The sequence below is a fragment of the Acomys russatus genome, chromosome 17, assembly GCF_903995435.1.
Source record: "Acomys russatus chromosome 17, mAcoRus1.1, whole genome shotgun sequence".
NCBI lineage: Eukaryota > Metazoa > Chordata > Mammalia > Rodentia > Muridae > Acomys > Acomys russatus.
The window spans coordinates 50,106,456-50,133,909 of record NC_067153.1 but is presented as its reverse complement, the minus strand read 5'-3'; the positions used below and the strand labels follow the sequence as shown (position 1 = coordinate 50,133,909).

Here is a 27,454-nt window from a genome sequence, read left to right as displayed (position 1 = left end):
ATGACACTTGCATGAACCACTTAGCCTCCAAGAAGGAGCTGACAGAAGCCTCTCTCACCAGTCTTTCTGAGGCATCATGAAAAGAGCTCTCAGTACTCTTTTGAGCTCTGCCTGTCTCCATGCCCCTCTCTCCCAGTGTCTACTCCCAAATAATTGTAGGTCACTGTACCTTTTCTTCAGTGGACAAGAAAGGCCCAAAGAAGAACTGAAATGCCTGGCTCTGAGATATGACAAGAACAGGTTGGGAATTCAAGATCACTCCAAAGGAATGTTAAGATGTGTGACCTGGCTGTTTGGTGATGGCCTGGCCAGGAAACCACCCAGTTTCTGGCATAGACATCTGTAACAGGGGACAGAGAGAGGCATGGGGGGGGGGTGGCAGAGGTTTGGGCACCTAGTTGAGGCTTTCCTCTCATATAAAGTCACTTCGGCAAACTGGGGCCTGTGTCCTCATTCAGAAAAAAGATATCGAACAGCATCTATCTATAGATAGCGATAGAGCATGAGGGATACTGCTTCCGTGAGCAGGGTTACTATTGTAGCTGGCAGGGCTGGGCATGTGCCTTCTGTCAGGAGCCCCTCCCTTAAAACACAAGGAAACCTTGTAGGTTCTAGGGCCTTCTGGGTCCTTCTATTTCACCATTCTCCCATGCTTCTCTCACCTAGAGTTCCAATAGGATGTCCTCCCCTATGTCCCACTTTCTTGGTAAGTGAAGACTTTCATGGGACATGCCCCTTGGGCTGGTGTCCAGATATAAGTGAGTATATACCATTTGACTCTTTCTGCTTCTGGGTTAATTCAGTCATTATGATCATTTCTGGTTCAATCCATTTGTCCACAAATTTTGGGACTATGGCACCAGCCAAGGATAATACATGCAGTAAACACTGAACCCCTACCCAGATCTAGCCAATGGACTGGACATTCTCCACAGTTGAGTGGAGAGTGGGGTCTGACTTTCACACGAACTCTGGTGCCCCATATTTGACCACATCCCCTGGATGGTGAGGCCTGGTGGCACTCAGAGGAAGGATAGCAGGCTACCAAGAAGAGACTTGATACCCTATGAGCACATACAGGGGGAGGAGGTCCCCCTCAGTCAGTGTCATAGGGGAGGCAAGTAGGGGGAAAGCAGGAGGGATGGAGGAATGGGAGGATACAAGGGATGGGATAATAATTGAGATGTAATATGAATAAATTAATAAAATATATTTTTAAAACACGACAAAACCATCAGCCTGCTCTCATCTCCTGTGTGAGAGCTTGCCAGATGTCCTGGCATCAAGTGCTTACATCTTCAGCCCTTCCCAGCCTCTAGTGGCTTCAGCTGAAAATGTGTTCACTCAGGAAGTGCTGTGTCTTCCTTAGGCTAGAGGGGCCTACGGCAGTGGACCATGACCACTGCTGAATAAGTGAATTATGTAGAAATGGCAGGAGCTGCTCCTACACACAAAGGCATCATTAGGAAAAGTTGCAGGAGAGTGAACTTACAGAAAGCATGGATTCAAGACGGCCACTTGGCGGTGGTGCTGACTGCAATGGCAGTGGTGGTGGCATGGGAATGGTAGAGGTTAGGAGGGTCATTCAGGAAGGGACATTGCATTCACATTGAGGATGGCCACATGGTGATGGTGGTAGGAGGGATGTTATCCGGGAAATGAGAGTTTTCACTTAGTGCTTCTCCTCAAACTCAAGGCAACAAAAGCTTTAAGTGGTCAATTATGAGAGCACCAGGGTTAGAAAAGAAATGTGTCACAGAAGCACAAGCCACAGGTTGCAACCCAAACAGAGCTCCCCCGCTGCAACCCTCCTCAGGTCAGGATGCTGCCAATGACGGTAGGTTTCCACATCGGGAAAAGTACATGCTGAGTACAGACATCTTGCATGAGGCTCCGTCTCTCGATAGTTTGTGGGATCAGAAATTAAGGCCTGAGGGATGAGAGGGCCTTTGTCTGCCATGGACTACTCTACCTTGTCAGAAGCAAAGGGCTGTGAGCAGAATGGAAGGTATAGGGAAGGCATGTATGAATGTAAACCAGTAGCCACCAGAGCAGAGAGAGGAGTTGTTCCTCCTCCTCCTCCTCCTCTTCCTCCTCCTCCTTCTCGCCTGATCACTAGTCCTGGGTAGCTCTCAAGCAGAGCCTGAGGACTTGCTATACCAAGGTAACCCCAACACCACATCTGATGACGGCCACATCTGGCTCAGAGGTCATGCACACCAAGGACGGGAATGTTGATGCTACTGCTGGCTGCAAAAATCCTGACAGCTGGTGTAGTGGTTAAAGGTCCCAAACGTTAAATGTACTTCTGGGCCATGCTCAGGGACAGAGATTGCAAGGCAGAGACTGGGGTCTCATCATAGCACAGAGAAACCAAAGCTCAGGCCATCAGGAAAGGGGGTGGGGGCAGAGGGAGAAGTGGACTTGGCCTATGTTGTCTGGCATGTTGGAGGAGCTAGGCCCTTTGGACGAGGTTGAGCTCAGATCTGTAGGGGTCTTGGGGTGGCTGTAATAATTACTGCACTGGAGATTCAGATAGAAGTGTGTTCTGTGGCTCTGGAGGCCAGGGATGTAAATCTAGGAATGTCCCAGCCATGCTCTTCCAGAAGGCTCTAGGGGAAGCCAATGACTCCTCTGTCGCCTGAGGTACTGAGGGTTGTGAGCAATCTCTATGTTCTTGACTAATAGATGTGGCACCAACTGGGTCTATGTCACATAGCCTTTATGCCAGGGCATCTGGGCCTAGATTCCCTTCACCGTGACAGTGGCCATAATGGAGTTAGTGTAGTTAACTTGATCACACCCGCAAAGGACTTGTGTCCCGGTATACCTACTGTTTCCCAGCATGCTGTCCCTTTTAAATATTTATTTTAGCTTCAACATGTAGATATGTGTGCTTGAGCATATGTCTGTACAACACATGTGTGAAGGTGCCATCAGAGGCCAGAAGAGGACATCAGATGTCACATTCCTTTGGAACTAGAGTTACAGAGAGTTTTCAGCTGCCCGATGTGGGTTCTGGGAACCAAATCTGGGTCCTCTGCAAGAAGAGCCAGTGTTCTTAACCACCGAGCCATCTTTCCTGTTCCAACCTATGCTCCCAGTCCTAGGGCCAAATGCTTTGTATCAAGCACCACCTACCACAGATGCCCTCCGTACTGCCAGAGACAACAATGCAGGCTTGTCAATGGTTGAGAAGATACCATACAAGAAGAATGGACTGGACTGTGTAAAGTCCATGACACTCTCCTTGGATTCCTGGGTCTAGGACAGGGTGCTACTGCTTGGTCAAGCCATGAGGCAGAAGCTATGTTTGGATAACAGACAAGGGTCTATCCTGTTTGCAGAAAAGTTAGTTTTAAGTTAAGGGTGCTATACCTAAATGTAGCCTCAGAATCAGTGAGCTGTCTGTTTCCACCAGGAACCTCTTACTGCTGCCTTTTGAAAGGCTCACACGGGCTGCTGACATGCACTACTCATCCCCTCTGGTTGGTTTCCTGTTGTCTCTTGATTGCCTCTAAGCGAGGAGCTCTTTCTGGGATATAGTTTCCTGAGTGATGGCTGAGCCCAGCAGCTGAGATAGCTTCCCATCACTCTGCGCAGTTAGTCCTTCTGGAAGATAGAGTTTCATTTGGGCCTAGAGCTCTTGTTTCCTGTTTCCACACACTCGTTCCCAGCTACTCCTCTACAAGGGCTTGACCAGTCTGGAGCACACTTTGTGGCCACATGAGCACTCCACAGTGCGAGCTTCCAAGGATTCCTATGGCATCGCATTTCTATAGCTGCTGCATCAGGAGTCCTCACTGACCTTCCCCAAGTCAGACTTTCTTCCTCCTGTGCCACAGCAGCCTGGTATACACAAGACTCCTTGAAGACCAACCTACTGCCAGTGGTTCTAAAATATGCCTGTTGGGTGTCCTCTCCACTTGATCAAGGAGAAAAGTCAGACCCAAGAAGGTGTAGGGATTACTTCAAAGGCATGCAGCTCCAAGTACAAGACCTGGGACCCAAATCCAAAGCCTCTTATCAGATATAGCGTGGCTCATGGAGGCCTGAGACTAGGTCAGAATGAGCTACTGATGCTCTGATTTCTGGGTAGGGCCAGCACTAAGATGGGTAAAGGTGTACTGGATGCAACCTATGTCCTGTCTGTCCAGGATGGGAGGTGCCTGAAGTCTCCACAGGCCCCAGAGGCCAAGGTCATTGCCAAGAGCAGCCTGTCTTCTGATGAATAGGTTAAGTACAGGCCTGTTGACATCTGTGTGATTCTTCTGCCTAACAGAATTCTTCCAAAACTGGTGCCATTAGGTCACCTGCACACCCTATCAACTAGAGTGAAGGACACTTCAGGCCCAAAGCTGTCATCCAAGCCTTTCAGGTAGACATGGGGCACTAGGAGTTGGAAATGCTCAACAGAGGATAGAAGTCCATGTTCCTTCCACATGGTACTGGGAGGCACCAGGACTCAGGTCATACCTGTCATGGACTGTTGCTTCTGATGCTAGAAAGCCTGGCAGAAGGAGGAAGGGGGTACAATTTTCCCATCTTCTGCACAACTGGACCATCAAAGGTGTGCTTTAGTAAGCATCTGCTGATCCTCCAGGATTACGTGCCTCTGAAATACAGACGATTCACCCGTGTTTTCTGATAAACACCTGTGTGCAATGGACCCCCTGGCCTCCTAATTCATGGGTAATGAGCAATGACAGTTTGACTTAACAATGCTTAAGATTTTCATTCAATCAGATAAGTTAGCACCACTTGTCCTGGCCTTTGGAAATGGTGTTTCCTGGTCTTATTTATTATCTTGAGTAGAGTCGCCAGGGGCCCATAAAGCCAGCTGTAGAGAAGCCGTGGTTCATAATGATCTCCATCATGGAAAATCACCCTCATGCAACCTGGGAGGTGCTTCATCGGAGCCGTGACAAAGCGCCTGGACCCAGAGGTTTTGCATTAACTGATGAAACAGCAATCACCAGGTCAGTACCAATAGCACCTAAATCCTCCTAATGCTGCCGAGAGCTAGACCTGTGGTTCCATTCTCACTGAGCCATACCTGTTTCCCTCCCAATGCCCATCCAGACACCCTCCTTTCACTGAGAAGTGTGGCCCCACTTTGGGACTGCTGTAGCATGGGGCTGATGTAGTTCAGAGCCTCTCATGAGTGTGAACTCATGGCACGCAGGCTTCAGGCTCTGACAAGTGCAGACTGATGTGGGTGCACAGATTAAGTGCCCCCAAACCCGCCTGCCACAGCCTTTTAAGGGGTCTGTGTTTGAAATGTCCCTCCAGCAAGAATCTTTGTTAAGTGAACATTTCACAGCCTCTGTGTAAACCAAATCATAATAACCTCTTCAGAGGAAAACTGCCGTAGATAAAGGAGCCGTAACCAACACTGCACTTATTTTCCATAAAAGCCACTATTAAGGATGGCAGACCCGCAAATGCACACAGTGATTAGTGGCCAATTACAAGATTACGGGTGGGCAGAGAGCTAGGGCAGAGCAAGTTAACAGCCCAGAGCAGTCACAGAGGTGAGATTCAGCCACCCTAAGAGGCTCCAGAAGACTTACCCACCTCAGGGTCCACACCTCCTGTCCCTCAGCATGGCTCACCCCTCCCAACTTTATAGGATGAGCTTCTAGAGGTCTGGAAACCCAGAATGGACAAGCTTCTTATAAGCTGATGTCAGCAGTGGCCTGGCTTGGGGACACAGTGGAGAGGCCTGGTGTCAAGGGGTTTGTTTTCTGGTTCCAATTAAGCAGAGGCTGCCTGGCCTTGGAGTATGTGAGATGTCAGATGGACAGCTCAGCTTTGTAACAGCCTTCAAGGTGACCAAGCAGGCAATCTGAGCATATAGAACAGGGAATGTGGAAGAGGCAGCATGTGGCAGACACCTCGCTTGTCATAGTGGCTCCATGTCAAAGGCACCATGAGATCTGTCCCTGAGCCATATAAGACATCCTGTGTAGGGACACTGAAACCCTCTTGGGAAGAAAGTAAAAGTAAAGAGCATGCACACCTAAGTGTGAAATCCCAAGGGCAGGGTCCAATTTCTGGCCATATGGGATGGTTTACTGAGAACGGAATCCCCCTGCAATTTTCAGGGCACATGGGCTGGGGACACCAGGTTATGGGGACAGTGGGGACTCTGCCCCTATCAGAAGTGCGGGATGTGGAGACTGACTGACAGACAGATGCTGAAGTGAGGCCACAGCTATGTGGGCTTCAAAAGAAAAAATGCTTAGGAGTGGGGGAACACTTGTACCCCGAGTGGATTTCCACGTCTCCCTACAGATGTGATTCTACATACAGATCTGACTCCCAGCTGCATCTTCCTTCTTAAGAGTCTGGAGACGTGGCAGCAGCCTAGCCTATCTGCCAGAAGACACCATCTTAGATTGGGTACCTTGCAAATAACGCATGCTATTTTCCATGCTCCCAGATGCTGGAGGCCAGGGTTAAGGCACCAGCAGATTTGGCATCTGATAAGGATCTATCTCCTGGTTCACAGGTAAAAGTGCTCTCTGGAGTTTCTCTTTTGTCAGGGCACAGACCGATGGCCTAGTTGTCGAAGACCCTGCTTCCTAACCGCATCTTGTTGGTAGGCATTAGGATTTCAGTCTTTGGATAGGGGAACCATAGACATTAAGACCAGGGTTTGCCTGCTGGCTGACTTGGTCTTTCTTTCCTATCCGAGGACAAGGTGGATCGGCAGCAGGTGCTCAGAGCAAGAACTGAGCCTCAACCTCTGCACCACTGGGGGCCTGTTCTGCTAAAGACCCCAGCGCATACAAGGCCAAGCTCTGCAGCCTCGGCAGCCGATGGCTCTTGTCAGGAGTCAGAATGGAGGAGGAATTGAATTAAGCGGGCAGCAGTTATAATGCAGTGCGGAGCACCAGGGAGCATCAATATTCAAGCAAAGCCCACAAGATAAATAAACATCAACGGCAGCGAGCAGGCGCAGAAGTGGGGGAGCACTCACGTGGAAGACTCCTAACACCCAGTATGCAATTCCCGTGTCAGAACCCATAAGGCTGCAAATACATCAAGCTCACAGTTACACTATTTCAGGAAATGTAATCCTATTAGAAGTTTTCCAATCTCTCCTCCCTTCTTCCCAGCTTGTCTCCCAGTGCTGGCCGCAGCCCCTCCTATTACACCATGCGGTGGCTCCCGGGTAGCTGGACAAAACAGGTGGATAATCATGTCATTTGATGACAGTGACCAAGCCGGGCAGGCATGGAACTGACTCTTAGCAGGTACCTTCTGTGACCCCAGATGCCCTTGCCAATACTGGGGGTGCGGCAGAACAAGGGCCAACAGCTGTTCCTCCCCTACACTGTAAGGACACCCCGCAAACTGCTTCCCCAGTAACCTACTCAACTTTGCCACAGAGGATCCAGTTTCCAGTCAACAATCTACATGGTGAGAACCTTTGCCTGACCGCTGGGTACATGGCTCCTAAGCTCGTTCTTCTCCCTCTCATGAAGATCCCAGTCATCAGTCATGTGGTGATGGGGCAGGCCAGTCGAAGCCTTAATCTTACGTGGACCTGTGGAGCGTCTCCCATATAGTGTTGACTGAGCATGTACGGCCTTGGTTCAATTTCTCACCAAGGTATCAAGGAACCCATCCTGTCACTATCTTCAGGGCTGGCACCATTTTATGGCTGAGGAGCTATGCCTTGTGATGAAGCAATAGTGACCTTTGACACTGTTTGTCTGATCGAGCCCAGAGCCCATCCCATCACACAAAGGGGAAATATGCTTACCATTGAAATATGCAAACCATTCGTCTAGCTGGTTTAATAATAAGCTTCTACTAAACTGATTTTGCTAGTGCAAAGGAACGTGGGTTGGGCAAGGCGACCTCTTGTGCTTTCTATTCTGTTTTTCTATAAACCTAAAACTTCCCTACTATTACGCCTATAATTAAATTAAAATACACTGGTCCCACCCAGACACAATTGAACAAGCCAGGTGGCCCATAGTTTGTCTTTCAGCTAAAGTTTAGCATCTTCCTCTAGCAGACAGGATGGGGCCCAGGGGCTCACTACACAGCTGCAGTTCCCATAGGACAAAGAGAGAAGCTCCCCCACAGGGGCCACGCTCCTTTCCAGACTCAAAGCCCCAGACAGGAACACTGTGGTCTCTCTATCACACTGAGGGGGTACCGTGGTCCAGGATTTTGGTCCCATGAACAAACAAAAAAGGAGCAAAGGTTAAGGCCTTTTCAAGGCAGCCTCAATATCAATGCCCTGAGGCACCCACCCCTTGTTTTCATGGACTGGGCATAGGAGGGTGACAGAGAAGGGGAAGCACCTGCCACCCTCACATTGCCAACCTCACCCCAGATGTTTATAGAGGTGAAAAGGGAAAAAGGAAACAGAAATGGGTTTGTTAGCATTTCAGGTGAGGGAGGAGACACACACACACAAATACACGTGGCAATCTGTGAATGATGGCAGCCTCCGCTTTCCGCTGATTAGACGGTATGAGATGATTAGTTAATTAGACGTAATATAATCAGAGATGAGGCCCAGCTCCTCCAGTCCACCTCAAAAAAGTGTTTTGGAATGTTGCACAAAATCCTCATCTCAAGAAAAATTCTAGAACGTTCCAACAAGTGACACCAGATCTGTCAGGTTTCCAATGGCAGAGAGAAAGTGAAACTTGAGCTCTGTCTCCCACCACAGAGGACAGGGATCAGAGATAAATGGGGCCTCAGGGCAGGACCCAGGCACAGGGTCTGTGCAGCAAGTGAGGCTATCCCTCTCCATACGAGGTTAGGTGGTGTTTACCACACTCAAGGAACACACGGCCCGGAAAGCCACATGCACAAAGCCAGAGCTTGATGCATCAGACATGAAGACTTCTATTGACGTGTCCTATTAGGCAAAGGGCAAGGGCAGCTACCCATCAGGTGAGGGTCCAGGCAGTGGACTTCACTGAAGAAAGCAGAGGGCCTCCCGTAGAGCACCTAACAAAGGACCAGGAACCAGCAATGGGCAGGGGCAGGTAGACAGTCTGTGGAGGTAGCCATTTAACTCCTCAATAGAGCACCAGACCATTTTCGGTGGTAGCACCTCATAGAGAAAACCAACCAAGTCATTACCACCAGGAAATCCTATGTGCTTCCAAGAAGGTGGCTAAAATTAAAGACTGAGGATGGCAAGTGTTGGCAAGGACTCGGAGCAAATGACATGTCTGTGGCTGCAGGTGGCACATTAAAAAGTACACCTGCTTTGAGAAACACTTGGCAGTACTGATAATCACTGACTCACAGCTCCGCCACTTGTAGGCATTCCTACAGAAAGATATGCACACGTGGTTACTGAAAGATGCACATTTGTGTTCACAGTAGTTTTGTTTATTATACTTAGAATGGCCCTCACAGATGATACGTGGTGACACCAGCAGCAGAGGGGATGCTTGAATCCAGCTGTGGAGCCCAGAAAAGCAGACACAGGACAGCAGAGACTCTGTTAGAGAGTCAGAGTTAAAAAATCTTGGCACATATGCAGGCATGTCTATTGTATGTCTCAGAATGTTTTTTTTTTTTAACAAGATAATCACTTATTCTGGATTTGAAAGAGTCATTTTAAAAATCGTCTACACAGGTGTTATTTGTGACCCTGTGTAATGGTGTAGATGTAGCTCCGTTTAGAGCACGTGAAGATGTGGGAATGCAGCTCTTACATAGCAGTTTCCTCCCAGGTAGAACCTCCCACCATGGAGGAAAGCTTGTTAAGATCAGGATGATCTAAAGGAAGGTGAAAACTTCCATTCTGCAGGGAAAGCACCTCAAATGTGGGAAGCAAACAACTCACAAGCTTTAGGAAGTGCTGAAAACAGATGAGATTCACAAGGACCCTCACTCCCCAAGCATTATAAAAGCAGTAAGGACTACTGAAAGACACTCCCAGATAAGCCAAGCTACCTGGAAGAAAACCTCCACAACCTGTCTAGCTGAGTGGGATGCTACATTTTCCCAGGTCCTGTGAGCCATCACTGTGTTGGGGTGAACTTTGAGAACACAGTTGTCTTGGATTTCTGCTCCTGTAAGTAACCCTGGACCTGTACTGCTATATGTGACTTGTTAAACTCGGGTTCATCAAGATGGACTTCAGTGGTAGCCTGACTTAGATCTGTTGTCAGTTTTCCACATCTGGGGTGAGTAGATGTTCGCTGAACATCTTTATGTGAAACTGAATCCCATAAGAGGGAAACCAGGTCCCAGGGGATGGTGTACTTGGGGACATCTCAATACCTTAGTCACTTATGATCGCCATACCATTCAAAGGAGACACAGCTGTCCCTCAGTACCCGCCCCCAATACTCCTAAACCCCTAGATGATCAAATCCTTTACATTAAAAAGTGTAATGTTGGCAGAAAGATGTACGCGCTTACGCCGCTAAGCTTTCAATCACTCGTGGATTACTTATAATACCTAACGCAAAGTAAACACCACAAAACTAGTTGTTATTCAATAATGTCTAGGGAATACTGGCATGGGAATCACTAGAACACATTCAGTACAGATGTACTTAAAAAGAACACCTTAACCCTGCCTTATGTTACATGCATGGAAACCAAGGCCTGGGTGACAGGCTGACCTTCCCTCATCCTGATGTTCATGTAGGTAGACTCCGAACACAGTAGATGCCTTGACCGGGGCTCCTCACCTCCAGCTATGACGTCAGCTCACACAGATGCCTACCCTGAGCTAAACAGCCCAGCTTAGGCATTCCATGCTCAAGGGCTGGAGAGCATCACATTGGGAGGAAAGAATGTTTCTTCTAGAGGAAAAGGAGAAATACGCATGGACCCCTTGATTTATGACCCTATTATGGTCCCTCCAGGGATGATAAACGTATCTGGTGTTCCTCACAGCAATCTGTTCCCACCCCACAAAAGTCATAAAAGCTTCTCTGGAATTAGATCCCAAATGTGTTCAGGGACAAGTCCAGCTCAAGGTCTTGGAGTCACATTCAACCCGTCTGGTAAGCAGGAGGGTTTCACGGGGGTGCTTGGTTGGTGGAATCTTGGGGGGGGGGGTGCTGTGTGTCTAAGGTCATCCTCCCTCAGTGTTCAGAGGGCAATGTTGGAACCTGCATTTGAGGCCATTGCTAAAAGAGTGCCCAATCCTAAGGAGCACTAGAATCCAGGAGCACAAAGCCAGGTCCACCTTGGAGGTGACTGGAACCATCAGTCACAGCAGAGGAGAGGAGACAGGCATGTCCCCATCCTACACTCAGCCACATCACATGGCTAAAGTGGATTCTAATTTCAAAACGACAAGCTGCCTGACTTTGATCTGCTCTTGAGCAAACTGTTTAATTTGATCTGAAACCTCAGCTGCCATCAAAGACAGCAATAGGGTTCAAAGAAAAGTCACACCGAGCCTTGAGCCAGCCAGAGATAGGGGTGGTAGTTAGGTGACCACCCTCAGTTACCTACACAGTGAGTACCTGCAACACAGAGCATGTGAGACACCTCATCCTAGGTCTAACACTTATCTCCCAGCATGGCTAGGAGCACAATGGAGATACAAGCATTAGGAAGAGGTTGCCTTGTCCTCTAGAAAGCCACCCTGGCTTGCTTCCTTTTCATTCACACTGGAATCGGAAATATGGATATATTCATGAGCATGGAACTCAAGAGGTCAGGGATATCACATCCTCCACTGGATTTAGTTTCCATTACGCCTACTGGGTGGGGCTAAACTCCAACCATGAAATGATTCCCCAAGATTGTTGGATCTTGGGATCTAGTGTCCATAGCTGATGATGTTCTACGGCACTGGGTGGGGTGTGTGTGTGTGTGTGTGTGTGAAGCAGGACACTTGTCCCACCTCACTCTTGAGTCTGGAAGGTATTGCTTCTGGCACAGGGTCTCAGGCTTACCCTTGACTGGGCCAACTGTCCAATGTCACCAAGTTAGCTGGCTCTACTGCCTGAAGATACAACCTGTTCCTTAGGAGAACAGCTATGGGAGCCACCTCCTCCAGGAAGCTCTGTGCTGGTGCCTCAGTCTCAGTCTACTGTTTCCTCCTCATGGCGTATGTCACAGTGCAGACTCTGTTTCCTGGGCCTCTCATGCACCCTGACACCCCACACTCTCGGGTTGAAGCCACAGGTCCCATTTCATCTCTTTCTGTACCTTGATGTCTCAGGCCTGGAGCAGCTCAGATGTTTCTATGAGGAAAACAGGCATCCCATGTGGCCTCATTTCCCAGCTGTGTGCTTCGAGCCAACTCTACTCCATGTGAGCCTCAGTTTCCCTGTTTGTAATTTAGAGCCCCTCCAGGAAGGCTTTCCTGGGTAGAATTTGTGAAACTGTACGAAAATGACTGATGCAAGGCCTCTTGTGAAGTGGAGGGGACTGGGACAGTCATGTCACCTCCATACTGGCTGCAGCTCGACTTTAACTGTTTAAGGATCCTTGTTGCCCAGGTTACAAGTGGCTGTGGTCTGTGGTGTGTGCTGTGATTCTTAAATATCACCCACTTTTCCATTTCCATTCTGAGTGTCAAGAGCTGCAGAGCTGGTCACCTTGCAAGCCACCTGCCCAAGTTGATGGGGCTGTGGACATCAACCCAATAGAAAGCGAGGAAACACAAACCCGCCCCGTCACAGTGTCACTCCTGCCTCAGCAGAGTGCCATGCGCTCCATGGACACCATCAAACACACTGTTGGCCAATTTCCTTCACCTGAGTGAGGAGTGGCTTGCATCTCTGTGGCATCATGCGGGCCCCCTCTACCCTTCCACAGGAAGTGTCAGTGTGTTCCCCCCCCCCACACTGACGGCTGTAATCAGAGCATGCAGGCTGTCGCCACATGCTGGGCCCATCAGCTCTGGGTTTCCTGGAGAGAATTTCCTCAAAGACTTTTCAAAGCTATGTCTTCTTGTGCATGATGATTATTCCCACACACTGATTAAACCGTGACGATGAGGCAGCCCCACTGGTACAGTGTGCGCTGGGAACATTAAACATCAAGGACGGGGCAGGCCTCTCTGCTACACCAGAACAGCAGGATCCCTGTGTTCCTGGCTGTGGACCTGCAGGTTCACCAGCCTTGCTCGTGACTAAGCTGCCTAGAATCCAGCTGCAATCAGGTATCATAGAGGTGCCAGGAGGATTGGACAACACCCAGCGAGCAATGTCAGACCCAGGAGATAGGCCCTACGCGGGGGACGCTGAGTGAGGGAGACACTCCCTCCAGGTGGGACGGAATACAGGCTTCCTTGGAGAGAAGAGACACGCCAAGGATAAAGTGTACTGTAAAATTTGACAGAAACGCACAACGCTAACCTGGGTGGAATGGAGCTCCCCCAGCTAATCCTAGCCTCTGTTATTTCATAGATCTTGGCGTAAACAATTACTTCTTGGTAAAGCAATTATCTATTTGTTAGTTATTTTTAATTTTTTGAAAGCAAGATCTTATATGGCCAAGACTGTCCAAAACCCCTAAGCCTTATGCCTTTCTCTTTTAAGTGCTGGGGTCAGAGGCATACACTACCCTCAGTGCCCTATTCTTGGTAATACTGTGCACAGAGTTTATTTATTTGTTTGTTTGTTTTTAAATCCTGTGTCTGTCTCCACATGTTCGTATAGAAGTGAGAAGTCAACTTCAGGTATCACTCCTTGGGAGCCATCCACACCGTTTTTGAGACAAGATCTCTCAGTGAGATCTGAAACCTGTCCATTAGGCTAGATTGGGTGCCCAGGGAGCTCGAGAGACTCTCCTCTTTCTGGCTGCCCAACACTGGAATTACAAATACCTGCTACGACTTCCGTTTGAAATGTGGGTGCTGGCGACCAATTGTAGGCCCTTACGCCTCTGCAGGGAGCACTTTCTTAATAGAGCTATCCTCTCCAGTCCTTAACACCATTATTTGCTACCACGGCAGAGAACACAGCACACCTTTATCTATGAACTTTGAGGCCCAGACTCTTGCTGAGCACTGTTTAACTCTAGAGTGTGTGTGGACACAGAGTGCCTGGGTTCAAAAATGTCATTATAAGGCCAGCTATAAATAAGGATACCTTTACTTTATCCACTTTCCAATCCGGACACTGCCTCTTCCCTTCCCTTCCCCATCATCTTCCTCCTCCTCCTTCTCCTGCCTAATTGGTCCAGACACACCCTCTTGTACAATTGCACAGAATACAGAGAGAGCACATACTGTCTTGGTTCTGATGGAAAACATAGCATCCTGTCTCTGGCTGCCCAGCATGGCACTAGGGACAGGAATTTCAGAAATGGCCCTTCCTTGCTGAAGATCTCTTCCTTTCTTAATTTGTCCAGTACCTTTATTGTAAACTTTTTGAGATTTTATTAAAAAGCTTTCTCTACATGCATTGAAACCACTGTGTAAGAGTGCATTACAGTGGCAGACTGTCATGTGTTGAGCCAACCTTGCATTCCTGAGAGGAATTCTATGGGGACATAGAACCAAATGTCCTTCCAACCAATTGTGGTTTCTTATAGCATGAAGAGCTTTTGTGTTTTGGATGTCTAAGGCCTACGGTTTTGTTCCTTGAAATACCTTCTACTGTTAGGATGATGCCAGATTCACAGAATGTGGGTTAAAGGTTAAGATTATCAGCCTCAGGGAAGGCCCATCCTGAAGGTGGGGGCACCTTTCATTGGTGACCCAAAGAGAAGGAAGCAGAGAAAGGCTTTTGCTTTTTGCCTGCTTGCTGATAAGCATCTACTGCTGTTGCTGCCACCAGTGCCAGGCACTGCTTCTGACCCCTTTTGAGGACATCAGAACCAGCTTTCTTGGCCTTCTGACGTTGACCGAAGATAACCAGTGTTTCTCCAGAATCCTCCAGGCCTCCAGCAGCCTCTTCTGAGGCATCCAGTCTTTTGGACTGAGCACGTAGAAGGTTCTCTCCAGCCTCTTTGGTGTGAACACAGCCACCCTTGGACTGTCCAGACCACACTGTGTAAGCCAAATCTAATAAATACTATTTAATGCATCTTTATTATATTGGTCCTGTTCCTCTAGAGAACTGTGGCTGAGACTGAGGTAAGAAGTGGTTTCAACAAGTCCATGTTCCCAAGGGGTTGAGGACAATTGGTTCTCATTCTCTGAAGATGTGGTGATTCACTGGAGAAATCATGCCTGGGAATTTGCTGCCAGGAGGCCTTATGCTCATCAGGTCTCTGATTCTTCTTGTCAGATTTCAAGTCAGACTAGTACTTCCTGAGTCACTGTTGGTCCTTTATGCCTTTCTATGGGTGTTTGTGTCCTTTTCCTTGAAGTCATCTTACACACTTGCACAGAGTAAGTCTGCAGTGTTTTCTCTAACCCTCTTGATTTCTGTACGTTGGGCAGACCTGTCCCCTGTTCCTGATGGGCTGGCTTGAGCCTTCAGCCTCTCCTCTCTGGCCCCTTCCCTGCTTTCTATCATTTTACCAAATACAGGTTAGGCAACTTATTCTTTGTCTAGTTCTCTTCTTTGTTTCTTCCTTTTTGAATAATCAAAATATCTCTATTTAGATGATACAATTAAAAAAAAAAAAACACTATTCACTTTACATCCCGATGGTAGCCCCCTCCTTCATCACCTCATGGCCCCACCCTCACTCCTTCATACCCCTTTCATTCCTCCCTTAGTCCTCGGAAAGGGAGAGCGTTCTTCCCCCAACATCTGATCTCAGCCTATCAAGTCTCTTCTTCCTCTGTGACCTGGCAAGGCCGCCCCGCCAGGGGAAAATGATCAATGTGTGGGGACCAGTGTCCATGTCAGATGTATTCCCTACTCCCCATATTATGAGATGCACAAGGAGACTGTGCTGCCTGTTGACTAAGTCTGAGAAGGAGGTCTAAATCCTCACCATGCATGGTCCTTGGTCAGTTTATCAGTCTCTGCAGCACCCTCCTCCTTTGCCTGGATTTTTGGGCTCCATTGGTCTCCTTTTGGAGCTCCTGATGCCTCCAGGTCCTTCTATTCCCCAGCTCTTCCATAGACTCCCTGTGCTCCATCCCAAAGTTTAGCTCTGAGTCTCAGCATCTGCTTTGATTCCCGGCAGGGTGGAGTCTTTCAGAGGACATCTATGGTAGGCTCCTGTTCTGTTCCTTTTCTTCAGCTGCTTCCGGTGTCTATTCTATTTGTCCTTCTGAGTGAAAATTAGGCATTTTCCTTAGGGTTCTCCTTGTTACTTAGCTTCTTTAGGAATGCATATTATAGTGTGGTTCTCCTGTATTATGTTGCTAATATCTACTTTTAAGTAGGTATATCCATGTCTGTCTTTCTGGGTCTGGGTTACCTCACTCAGGATGATCATTTCTAGTTCCATCCATTTGCCTGCAAATTTCAAGATTTCTTTCTTTCTTTCCTTCTTTCTTTCTTTCTTTCTTTCTTTCTTTCTAGCTGAGTAGTATTCTATTGTGTAAATGTACCACAGTTTCTTCATACATTCTTCAGTTGAGGGACATTTAGGTTGTTTCCAGAGTCTGGCTATTACATATAAAGCTGCTATGAACATAGTTGAGCAAACGGCCTTGCTGTATGGGCATGCAGGCACCATGAGATGGGTGTAGAGGTGAGAAAACAACCTATAGCACCATTTTACTCCTTACCATCTGGGTCCTGAGGATCAAACTCAAGTTATCAGACTTAGCCGCATGTGCTTTTATCTAATGTCCTTGGCCTTTTCTCTTAAAACATGTATATGTATGCACATATGCATGTGTGTATGTATGTATGCATCTATGCGTGCATGCATGTGTTATATATGTATTTATTCATGTATTGTGTATGTGTGGGAGAGTACATGTCATGGCATGTTTATGGAGCCCAGAAGACAACTTGGGGACCCATTCTCTCCTGCCACATGGGTCCTGGGGGGTTAGACTCTAGTTGTCAGGCTTAGAGTCAAGCACCTTTAACCACTGAGTCATTTCACAAGCGAAATTTTCACTTTCTTGATGGGACAGTTGGATGCAAAGGAGTTATTCTGTGCTTTGGTGAAGTCCGGTTTCTTTCCTTCCATTGCTGGTGTGTTGATGGCTATACCTAGGAACCTTTAGCCAAAGCCAGGACCCATGGGGATTCTCTGATCTTCTGGGGGTTCAGCAGCTGTCACTCTTCACATACACTCTGATGTCCCTGCGGGAGGGTGTGAGGTAGGGTCTGATGTCGCTCTTCAGCATATGGATATCTAGTTGCCCTAGTGACATGTGCTAGAAAGGCCTCTCGGGGGGAATCTCTGGTAACCTAGCAGGAAATCAGCCAACTCTAACTGAGGGCAGAACATGCATTCTCAATCCCTCATAGCCATTTCTAAGAGGGGAGGCCACTTGCTCCCTTGGCCTTTTCTGGATCTACTCCCAAGATAAGGGGCTCCCAGAAACATAGCAACCCTCTCCACATGGACCAGTCCTGCAAACACATTCCCCTTTCCCTACTTTCCCAGAAAAGTCCGCCATGGCCACATCTGATAACGTGCAAGTCTTGTGTGTTACTGAGAGAAGGATGGCGGTCCCTAAATTGGTATGGGTTTTGTGAAGCACTCAGTGTCTTGAGACTGCTGAGGGGCTGTTCCCCCATCTGTTCAGGAAGATGTGGGCTCTTGCTCATGAACTGTGGGTGGTGAGCAGACATGAAGATGGAGCCTAGGGCCAGGCCTTGGTCTGCTTTGCCTCCCAGCACATGCTACAATTCCTACCAGGAAGCACAGACTGGCACATTCACTCAGGCCGTTTCTGGGCAGGTGACAGCGAGTCATCAACATCAGCAGAACAGGGCCTTTGCGAGTCTCCAAGGGGGTGGGGTTGACATTGGGCACATAAAAGAGATCAGAAGGCAACTATGGAGTACCTGTCTGGAACTCTCCTCATGCTGGGACTGCTTGCCACTCCGCCCCTGCCTACCGTCCTGCAAGGCTCTCAGGGGAGGCCCCACAACTCTAGATGGGACATCCATGGACACCACTCTTTAGTAAACTCCAGTGGCCCACGCATTCCTCCTCCCAAAGCCACCACCCATCCCTTCTCCCCTCCTTCCTTCTGATACCTAACAGGCATGCTTATTCAGATTTCTTTCCAAAGGGATTTCTTGAGATCTCAGCATGAGGGAGGAGGCAGGCCTCTCTTTGCTCTGGCCAGAGGGAAAATGTACATAGTTTTCTGTTGAGAGCCCAGCAAGGGTCTCAGCCCACAGGGCAGAACCATGAAGTGGGGCAGGACCATGCCGGGTAACACTTTGCATAAACACACAGCCAGTGCTGCAGCCACTGGCTCTGCAGGCCACAAAGCGCGGCTCTAAGGTTAGGCCTGCTTGTTGACATCTGTGTAATAATGAGAAGCCCTGGGGCAGGCGACCAGATTGCTTTCAGGTCTCTTTTCTTCTGTAAGGTGGATCAACGCTTGCTGATGCATAAGGTCATGGTGCTGGAGACCGGTTTCTGCAAAATCGCCTCAGCTCAGACTCAAGGCTGGGGAAGAACAGACTATGATGTCAGTCTTGCTGTCAGGTCCCTCTTTCCACAGAGAGGAGCTTCACAGGAGATCTCTTCATTCCCTAAAGCCCCCACTCAAATACTCCTTCAGGGATACACCCTTTCCCAGGTGAGGCACCCCTCTCCCAGCATTGTGTTGGGGGCGGGGTCTAATGGATCAGGTGTTTTGAGACTTGAGTCTCTTTATACCTGTCTATACCTCATTCATCTTATTTAGATGAGTGAATGAATGAATGAGTGAACGAATCAATGAACAATTTTACCAGTAGCTACAATGTCAGCCAGCAAAAGTACACGTGACCACTCAGCAGGAGCAGTGAGCTACCACGTTTGTTCCTGAATCCAGGGTCAGCATAGACCACTCCACGCTAAAAAATGTCAGCTGGGCCACCACGGCCCAAACTGTCTTCAGCAGACACAGTGGCATACAAGGAGACTTATTATGCACACAGAGCAAGAAAACAGAAAAGCAAAAATTAAATTAGAGGGCAGCCTAGAAAATGCCCACTGTGCAGAAAACTCGAGCAAACTAATTTGTTTGGCCTCCCTTGAAAATGGTGAGGTTTTAATTTGGGTCTCTGGGACCCACCTCCTAAGGCACCAGGAGGCTGTTGGGGGAGGGGCAGGGATTTGGTTTCAGATGGGCAGATCCAGATTCAATTAGCAATCAGTCTGGAAGGACCCTGTCTCCCCGAGGCTGTTAGAATGAGCAAGAGAAGAGAAAGTGCTGTGGCTGCAAGCTCCCACACCACCTCAGCATGGTGGGTGGGTCTGATCAGACCAGGCTGATCAGAACACAATCCTTGGACCCCACTAGCTGTGTGAAGGTTGGCTAGGACCCGGGCAGCCTGTGGTTCCTCCACCACCCTGTGGCCCGGGCAAACATGCTTACGCTCATTCCACGCGTTGCTGAGTGTTACAGTTTTCAAGCCCGTTCTAGATGGCAGCAGGAGTGTGGGGTGCCCACAGCCCCGGGGGCAGGGGTGGGTCTACAGCCGATGCTCAGGAAGGTCAGGGTTTCCTAAGCTTAGGACTCTTCTTTACTGTACCCTTGGGTCTCCTGCTGAAGGCAGGACCCCAGTCACAGCTGACTCTAAACCCCAAGCTACACAGAGAAGCCAAGGCCTGGACAAACCTCTTGGCTTAGTCTTTGCAAACTAGAGCCTGGCCAGGTACCTAGACAGATCTGAGATACATAGTAGGCACTATCTGGGATCTATAGTTCAGGATCTTGTCAGCCCTGTGACGGCCATGTCCTGGGTTCTGTCGATCCTTTTCTCAGGAGCTTTCCTGGCTTTGGGGAACAGTGAGAGCTTGGATGTAGCCCAGCTTGTTATATTGCACATCTTGGTGGGTATCTGGTTGGAGATGTCAGGGTCTTTGACACCTGGAGTCATGTAGTCAGTGGCCACCCCCATGTACATAGGACAATTACACTAGATATGCCAACCTAATGAAAGACTTCCCAGAGCCCTGACCCTAGGGGTACACCTCGAGGCCTTGGCCTCAGAGCATTCTGGAGAAGGCTGTTTCAGAGTGATGTCTGCTCACGCAGAATCCATAGAACATTGGGCTCAGTACCCTGAAGTATCACCATAAGGCTGGGGGCTCTTACCGTCCACACAAGCAGGCCGGGCTCTCGTGGTGCCTGCTATCTGCCCCTTTCTGCATGCACAGCGTGCCGTCTGCCGGGCGATCGTCCTGCGTGGCTGACTGCTGTCCCGGTCTAGGGTAACAATCTCACAGGTCCCAGCAGCCAGCTGACCTACAAGGAAGGAACAGCAACAAGTTGAGTGGCTACAGCCCGGAGACCCACAGCCTGGAGACCCCCCACACACAGTGTGAAGCCCACCCAGCACCCATGTAGAGTGGACTCCACCACAGCTGGCTTAGCTGAAGAGATGTGAAGAGAGCTCTGTGACAGCCCGCAACCCGCCTTCTATATGCTGTGCCAGGGATTCCAGTCAGCGCTATCCCAGCGGACAGGAAATTAAACGTGGCCATCCCTTCTGCCACACACGGAAATGAAATCTCTGAATTACAGAGGGAAGGGCTGCCTCCCTTCACACACTATAATTTCACAGGGGAAAAAAAAAAAAAAAACCCTGCCTGGTGCACAGAGTCCTCAAATCAAGCCAAACCCTGCAGCTACTTTCCCAATGTATCAGCACACTGCCCTCAGGATGGGCTATTGTGGTGCCAGAAAATGGGGCAGCCAACCATGTATAGGCTGCCATACTGCAAAGAGGAACCATCATTCCCAGTTAGGCACAGATACCCGGATGGCCAGGGACCCAAGTTATACATTCCTGAAAGCCTGCATAAACCAATACACATGGACATACATAAGAGGTACACAGACACACATAGCACAGATGTTACAAGCCAAAATCTTGGCTGGCAGACACGGGGAAGACGATACAAGTAATTATAAACACCAGGCATTCAAGTGAGACCATAAGCTCTATATGGGCACAGACTTGCAGGGTTGTGTGTACTATGTTGATACTCACACATGCATCGGTACACACACGCTCCCACATGTAAACCTATACCTAGGTGCTCATAGATTATATGGATTTGCTCATGTGCACACACAGACTCAAAGGAGTACATTCAGCTATACTCAGGCGCACGCTGGCTACCCAGGTGTGTGTGTGTGTGTGTGTGTGTGTGTGTGTGTGTGTAGATACACAGGTTCACACAGCTGTACTCAACTGCATTCAGCAGCACATAGCCTACACGGGTGTGCCCGTATAAGCACGCATGTATGTCGCTGGTCCTTGCTACTTTGTGGGTTCTTCTTTTTCCCACCCTTTATCTCCCCCTATCCTTGAATCTGCTTTCTTTCTTGTTTCTTCTTTGAGCACGACTCTTAACAAACTGTAACCAGCCCCACTAAATGACCAACAACTACCCACCTTTCCCATCAGGGTGCTAGCATTTATGGACCCTCTGAAAAGTTCCCATCATTCCAAACTTCGCGCAATTGCAGAAACTATCTGCAGCTGGCAGAACCATGCCCCTGCTAGAGCACGAGGCAAATCATAGGCAGCTGCCACGGACACTCTGAAGCAGCCCCACCCATGTCCCCACACCTGAGATTAAAACAAAACACGTTTTAATAATATCTCTACTTCTTTTTAAAGCAAATTTTCAGAATTCTCATTACACATATACAATAGGGGCACACTCAGGTAGACATATGCTTCATATATGTTCCATTGTAAATACATAGATACACAAGGTATACTCAACTGTACTCAGTGCATACAGGCTACATGGACTTTCTCATATGCACACACAGGTCACAGGAGCACACCCAGTCACACATGTTCCAGGTAGTGTTCTGTGTGGATACACAGGTTCACCAGGTGTGCTCTGCTGCACACATGCACACAAGACTCTGGACTGACTCTAAAGGAAGGGACATGTTTCTCCAAGACCCCAAGCTCACCTCAGGAGAAGGGACCCAAGTACGAAATAAACCCCTGTAGTTTAAACTGTCATTGCATGGCCAGTATCAATAAGTGCTAAAGAGCAATATGTCCAATAAAGATAGCATGATGCTCATATCAAACGATAAAAATGAAGAAGTGGCTACCTTGTAGGAGGACAGAGGGCATCCCTCAGCCAGGTTGGTGCTGCCACATTCGTCCTGGCATCATGGTGAGCCCAATGCCCCTCCATCATACAACTTCACAGCCTTGTTAGGGGCCCATTCACAGAAACCCTAGGGTATGTCACTCAACTGTCTTCAGGAACTTCTACCGACTTAGCACACACAGTAAGTGTCTACTACTGGCTGCCCTCTGTGGGTACCCAGATACATAAAGGCACATGGCATCCCACCCTCAGGGTCTCCTGGTTACAGGGCACATCACAGAGATGCGGAATGTGAGAATCCCACCTGGGTGAGTGCTACATGGGTCCACGTGAAACAGAACAGGGACAGACAGACAGACAGACAAACACTAGAGAGGGAATAGGATGGGCACACAAAAGAGTATTTATCTGATTTCCAAGCAGATTAGCAGGCAGCTCCGATGGCTTCTCAGAAGTAATTCCTTCAACTCAGAGTGTCCTTCCTTACCACATGGACCCTTCTGCTACTGTCACCCAAATACCCTTTCTCCAGGCAATGGGCTCCCGCACTGTATCAGCCTTGCTGCTTGGATTCCATAGCCCAACCCAAAGCCTGGTAAGAGCAGGTATTACATTAGCAGGAAATATGGGCAGGGTGGCTCACCTCCAACAGCCCAGCAATGCCCAGGACACTGGGAGCCTGGGACGTGTCCTGTCTGGATGTGATCAGGGCCACAGAAGGGACATGTCCAAAAGCCCAGGCCTCTTTGGCAAGACAGCTGTCCAAGGTGACAGTATTCCGCTGCTCAGCTCCATGAAGGATGCTGATAGATCCTGGTTGGTATGCCAAGCTCATGTTGGGAGAATGGCTCACACATTCAGAGGAAGAGTGGGGGCATCTCAGGCCTGAGGACTAGGAACCTCCCCTTCTGCAGAAGCCTGTGCTTACTCAAGCAGAACGAGAGGCCCCCAGCTAGAGCCGCCCCCCGCCCCCCCACCCCCCTCTCAGACTGCTGGTTTTGACTCATTCTGCCCAATCACGCCCTGAATTGCACGCTGTTGTTAAGAAGCAGGCACAAACAAACAGCTGCACAGACAAGTGAGTAGGTGGGTAGGGCAGTAGGAACACCCAGAACAACCAATCAGCTCTAGCACTGATCCCAGAACCAGAGTGCCAGGCCTTATGGGAGCTGAAGGCTGAATCGGCAGGAAGCAGAGAGCAAGCTCTACAACACAAGAGAATGAAGTGGCGTCTTTCTTATGCTTGCCACTGCAGTGTGTAGATAGGCAGCCACGTGGTCACCACACCACGTTCCTAATTTAAGGCCTGCAGGCGAGCTCCAGTCACTTTCCTATCCCTGCCAAACTTGACCTGCACACTGTGGTCAAGGTTTATAGTGTCTGGCCACTTTAGAGCAGGTGACTTCTCTGGGAAAGGCCTGGACAGTTGTTTAGAGATGTCCCAACAAGGTAGAGGATACCACCAAGCCAGTGACATCTTACAGCTGTAGTGGCTCCAAGACACTGGGAAAGTCTGCCTTGGGCCAGCAGCAGCACCACCGTGCGCCCCATTCCCAGGTCCCTACCAGCAGGCTCTGCAAGGTCATGTGGGATGACCATGGGGCCATGCAAATACACCTGTGTCTGCAAAGAGTAGGAGCAGGAGGGACAGTGAAAAACAAAACTGTGAGGTGTTGTCACTAAAGAAAGATGCAACGATATGTAACCAATGGGCAGCTTAATCTTCACGTGGGTCTCCTAGCAAGTTGAGCAGTTGCTGCCTATGACATGGATTCTGCTGCCTGCTTTTCAATCACTTCCCCCTAACAAGGCTGCGTTGCCTCGCCTTGGTGGACGAGGAGGCACTCATTCCTGACTTGATGTGCTGGGGTGAGTTGGTGCTGGGGGGAGCTCCCCTTTTCTGAGGACAAGGGGAAAGGAGATAGGGGGGAAAGGGTGGTAGGGAGGGACCAGGAAGAGAAAGAAGAGGGAGGGGGCTACCATTGGGATGTAAAGTGAATATATAAATTAAAAACGAATTTTAAAAAATTATAAAAAAGAAATATGCAGCATAATTACGCATGTGTCACATGCCCAGAAATCATTCAGCCGTCCCCCCCCCCCCCCCGCCCCGCAATGACGAGTCCAGTCCCTGGACCTTACCAGGATCTACCAGGATCTATTGCACTCAGGTGCACATAACTGTCTTTCCATGGCAAGTCCTTCCATTATAAGCTGATCTCACTTAACATGTTCTGAAGTCACCTTTCCAGATAGGCGACATGGCCTTCCACAGCTCTAAGACTGTGACTGTCTGTACAATACCACCACCAACCACTCACAGAGTCTTGCAGGGGAACTCCAGGGTGCTATCAGTACGCCAGTGTTTCACATATGGACAGCCTCTCAGTCCTATACTGATACCACTTCTTTCCTGTCTGTGCTGTCTCCGAAAGATCTCCACCTTGTGCCCACAGAGTGTGTAGGTGGAGAACCCGGGATTAGAGGAGCTGTGATTTGTAGAGCCAAGTTAAGAAACCACAGACCTGAGACCTTTGCATCAGGGGCAGGGCCTGCATACACTCAGAGTCCTGGTTGTCTCTTTAAGAAAACACCTTGGAGAATGTTCTGACCATTGGCTAGATCTGGGTAGGGGTTTAAAATTTACCGCCTGTATTGTCCTTGGCTGGTGCCTTAGTTTGAGCGGGACCCCTGGGCCCAAATATGCCTATCATAATGTTCTACTTGTAGGTTTCTAGGACCCTCTGGATCCTTCTACTTTGCTATTCTCCCATGCTTCTCTCATTTAGAGTCCCAATAGGATGTCCTCCCCTCTGTCCCAGTTTCCTGGTCACGTACTCTGGTGCCTCACATTTGACCATGTCCCCTGGAGGGGGAGACCTGGTGGCACTCAGAGGAAGGACAGCAGGTTGTCAAGAAGAGACTTGATACCCTATAAGCATATACAGGGGGAGGTAATCCCCCTCAGGAACAGTCATAGGGGAGGGGAATAATGGGAAAATGGGAGGGAGGGAAGAATGGGAGGATACAAGGGATGGGATAAACATTGAGATGTCACAAGAATAAATTAATAAAAAAAAAAAAAAGAAAAGAAAAGGAAAGAAAACACCTTGGGCAAAGGCGTTCTTCCACCTGGGCATAGCCTGTCCTGTTTATCCTGTGTGGTCCCTGAGCACCAAAGGGGGGCTCAGTGTCTTACGGAAGCCCCATGTAGGGGTGTGTCTTTGTTAGCCAGAGAGACAAGCAAACTTGACTGTGAAGTGAGTTGAGCTTTCAGTACCTAGGTGCATGGGGTTTCTGCAGGGCTAGGCCATGGGCCATAGCCCATTCATACCCTCCCTTGGACATCATGTGGGGATAACGGGCACTGGTGTATACCTCAATGCCGGCTCAGATGTCAGTTTGGTCTGCCAGCTCAGCACTGGGATTAAGGCTTGGCACAGTTGTATGATAAACACAAATGCTCTCAGCTTCACTGGGTGCTGGTGACAAATGAATCACCAGCAAATCCTGGGACTCCCTCAGGCAAGATTGCCACTTTATAGTAGCTTGTCAAAACATGTTGGCCTCGATATGCTGGGATCCCAGCACTGGTCCCGCATCACACAGGCAGCGATCTGTGTCTTGTGCTACACACCATAGGTTGGGATTAGAAAGAAGTTAGGCCAACATTGAATGGGGCTCAGTGGTGGCACTGGTCTAGGGGAGTCGATGGCTACACTCTCTCTGGGTATCCAAACCAGTTCCACCTTGTCCTCCTCCTCTTTGTTGTATTTCTAGGTCCTGAGGAAATAACTTCTCTCAGGTCATGTCACACACAGGAATGGTACCAATGCTGCAACAAGGTAAAGGCCATAGTGGAATACTTCTGATCTCCCAGTCTCTAGCACCCGGGTGGTCCCAGGCAGGAAACAGTGAAGGCCACACACCCATTAGTGTTCAACGACGCCAGCCATTTCCTGTTTTCTGAGAGAGAGTCGCAATCTGTTTAGAGGACACAGCCAGGTCCAGGGAACAACAGACTGGAGAACACAGCACAGGACAGGTCCCATTAAAATGTCCAGCCATCCCTCAGACCAGCAGGTTAGGGCCAGATCAATAAAGAGAACAGAGTGTCCTAAAGGCAAATATTACCAACCCTGTCCCGAATGCTGGGTGGGGAAAGCAGGACAGCATCCAAAACCTACGCAAGATTTCATGTGGACACAGCCCAGGTCATTTGGCTCCAGTTAGGGTGACAGGGCTAGCCCTGAAGAGCCACTGTACAAGGTTTCCAGAGCAGGTATGTAGGAAGCCAAGGTCCCAGGTTCTATCATGCATGCCCCTCTACCTGGGGCGCACACACTGATGAGCTGTTTAGTCCAACAGGGCTGTGATCCACATCTGAGAGGATGTATAATATGACGGATGTCGGAATAAAGATTCAAAAGTGACTTTGACAGGTACAGACCGAGAGGGTGGCATTTAACAATCATAAATGTCAACTTCCTGTTTGGATTAGAATAAAAACAAGGTAGAGTCAGGAGGCCAGAGAGGCCCTAGAGCCTTGGTTAGGTGGCTTTATCTGGCCAGGGGATTCAGTATCATCGAGTAAGATCAGTAAGGAGAGACACAGTAAGGTGAGAAGGACACACATGACCGTTAGGCAGTTCCTAGGTCAGCCCACAGATCACAATTTGGCTGAGTGACAGAGGCCTCTGGTCCTTGGCCCACAGCATGCTGGGCATGGCTCCTGGCCCCAGCTCAGATCTACCTCAAAATGTATAGACAGCACCATTGAGACTCACAGGTGGTTCAAGTACCAAACTTCATTTTACATATATTCTTCATCTGTGACAAGAGAGAGTTTGTGGCCATATGACTCAAGAGTGGACCTGCAGATTCATCAAGAGTGTCCTTGGCCCAGGCTGGCAGGGCTAAGGATCTACAATGAGCCTGCTGGGCTCTCAGGAGCCCTGGGAGGAGGTGACAGTTTCTGGTTCCAGGGAAGCAAACTTCCATTAATGCATTCAGGCACCCACATCATTACAATGAGGAGCAAGTGCTTAGTGGTTCTTTGGACTGAGACAGAACTGGTTCTGGGAGTAAGGACAGCCTAGTCAGAAGAGAAGGTCAGCCCAAAACACTGCAGAGCATCAGACTTAGGACTGAGGGAGAAGAGTAGTGGCTGAGCTCCAGGCTTTCTAAATCTGTCATGACCTGCTAATCTCTCAGAAGCCAAAGGAGACCACTGAAGAAGGTCGTGCCTGGGTATCTTGTGCGTGCTTTGCAGCATCCTTCTAGAATGTGCTGCTGAGGAATATCATGATGAGTTTACACACAGGGAACATGCCCAGAGACAGCATTTCCTGTGGTTCCTAAATAGCCG

The 27,454-nt window shown here is 49.0% G+C and overlaps 1 protein-coding gene across 2 annotated transcripts in view; it reads right to left on the bottom strand.

Moving 5' to 3' along the window:
* Nucleotides 1–27,454, bottom strand: part of Tafa5 (TAFA chemokine like family member 5) — a 200,727-nt gene that overhangs the window by 41,146 nt on the left and 132,127 nt on the right. For both annotated transcript variants that reach the window (XM_051160165.1, XM_051160167.1), the window contains exon 2: nt 20,096–20,245. In XM_051160165.1, the coding sequence (XP_051016122.1) occupies nt 20,096–20,245 (150 nt within the window). The remainder of the gene's footprint in view (nt 1–20,095; nt 20,246–27,454) is intronic.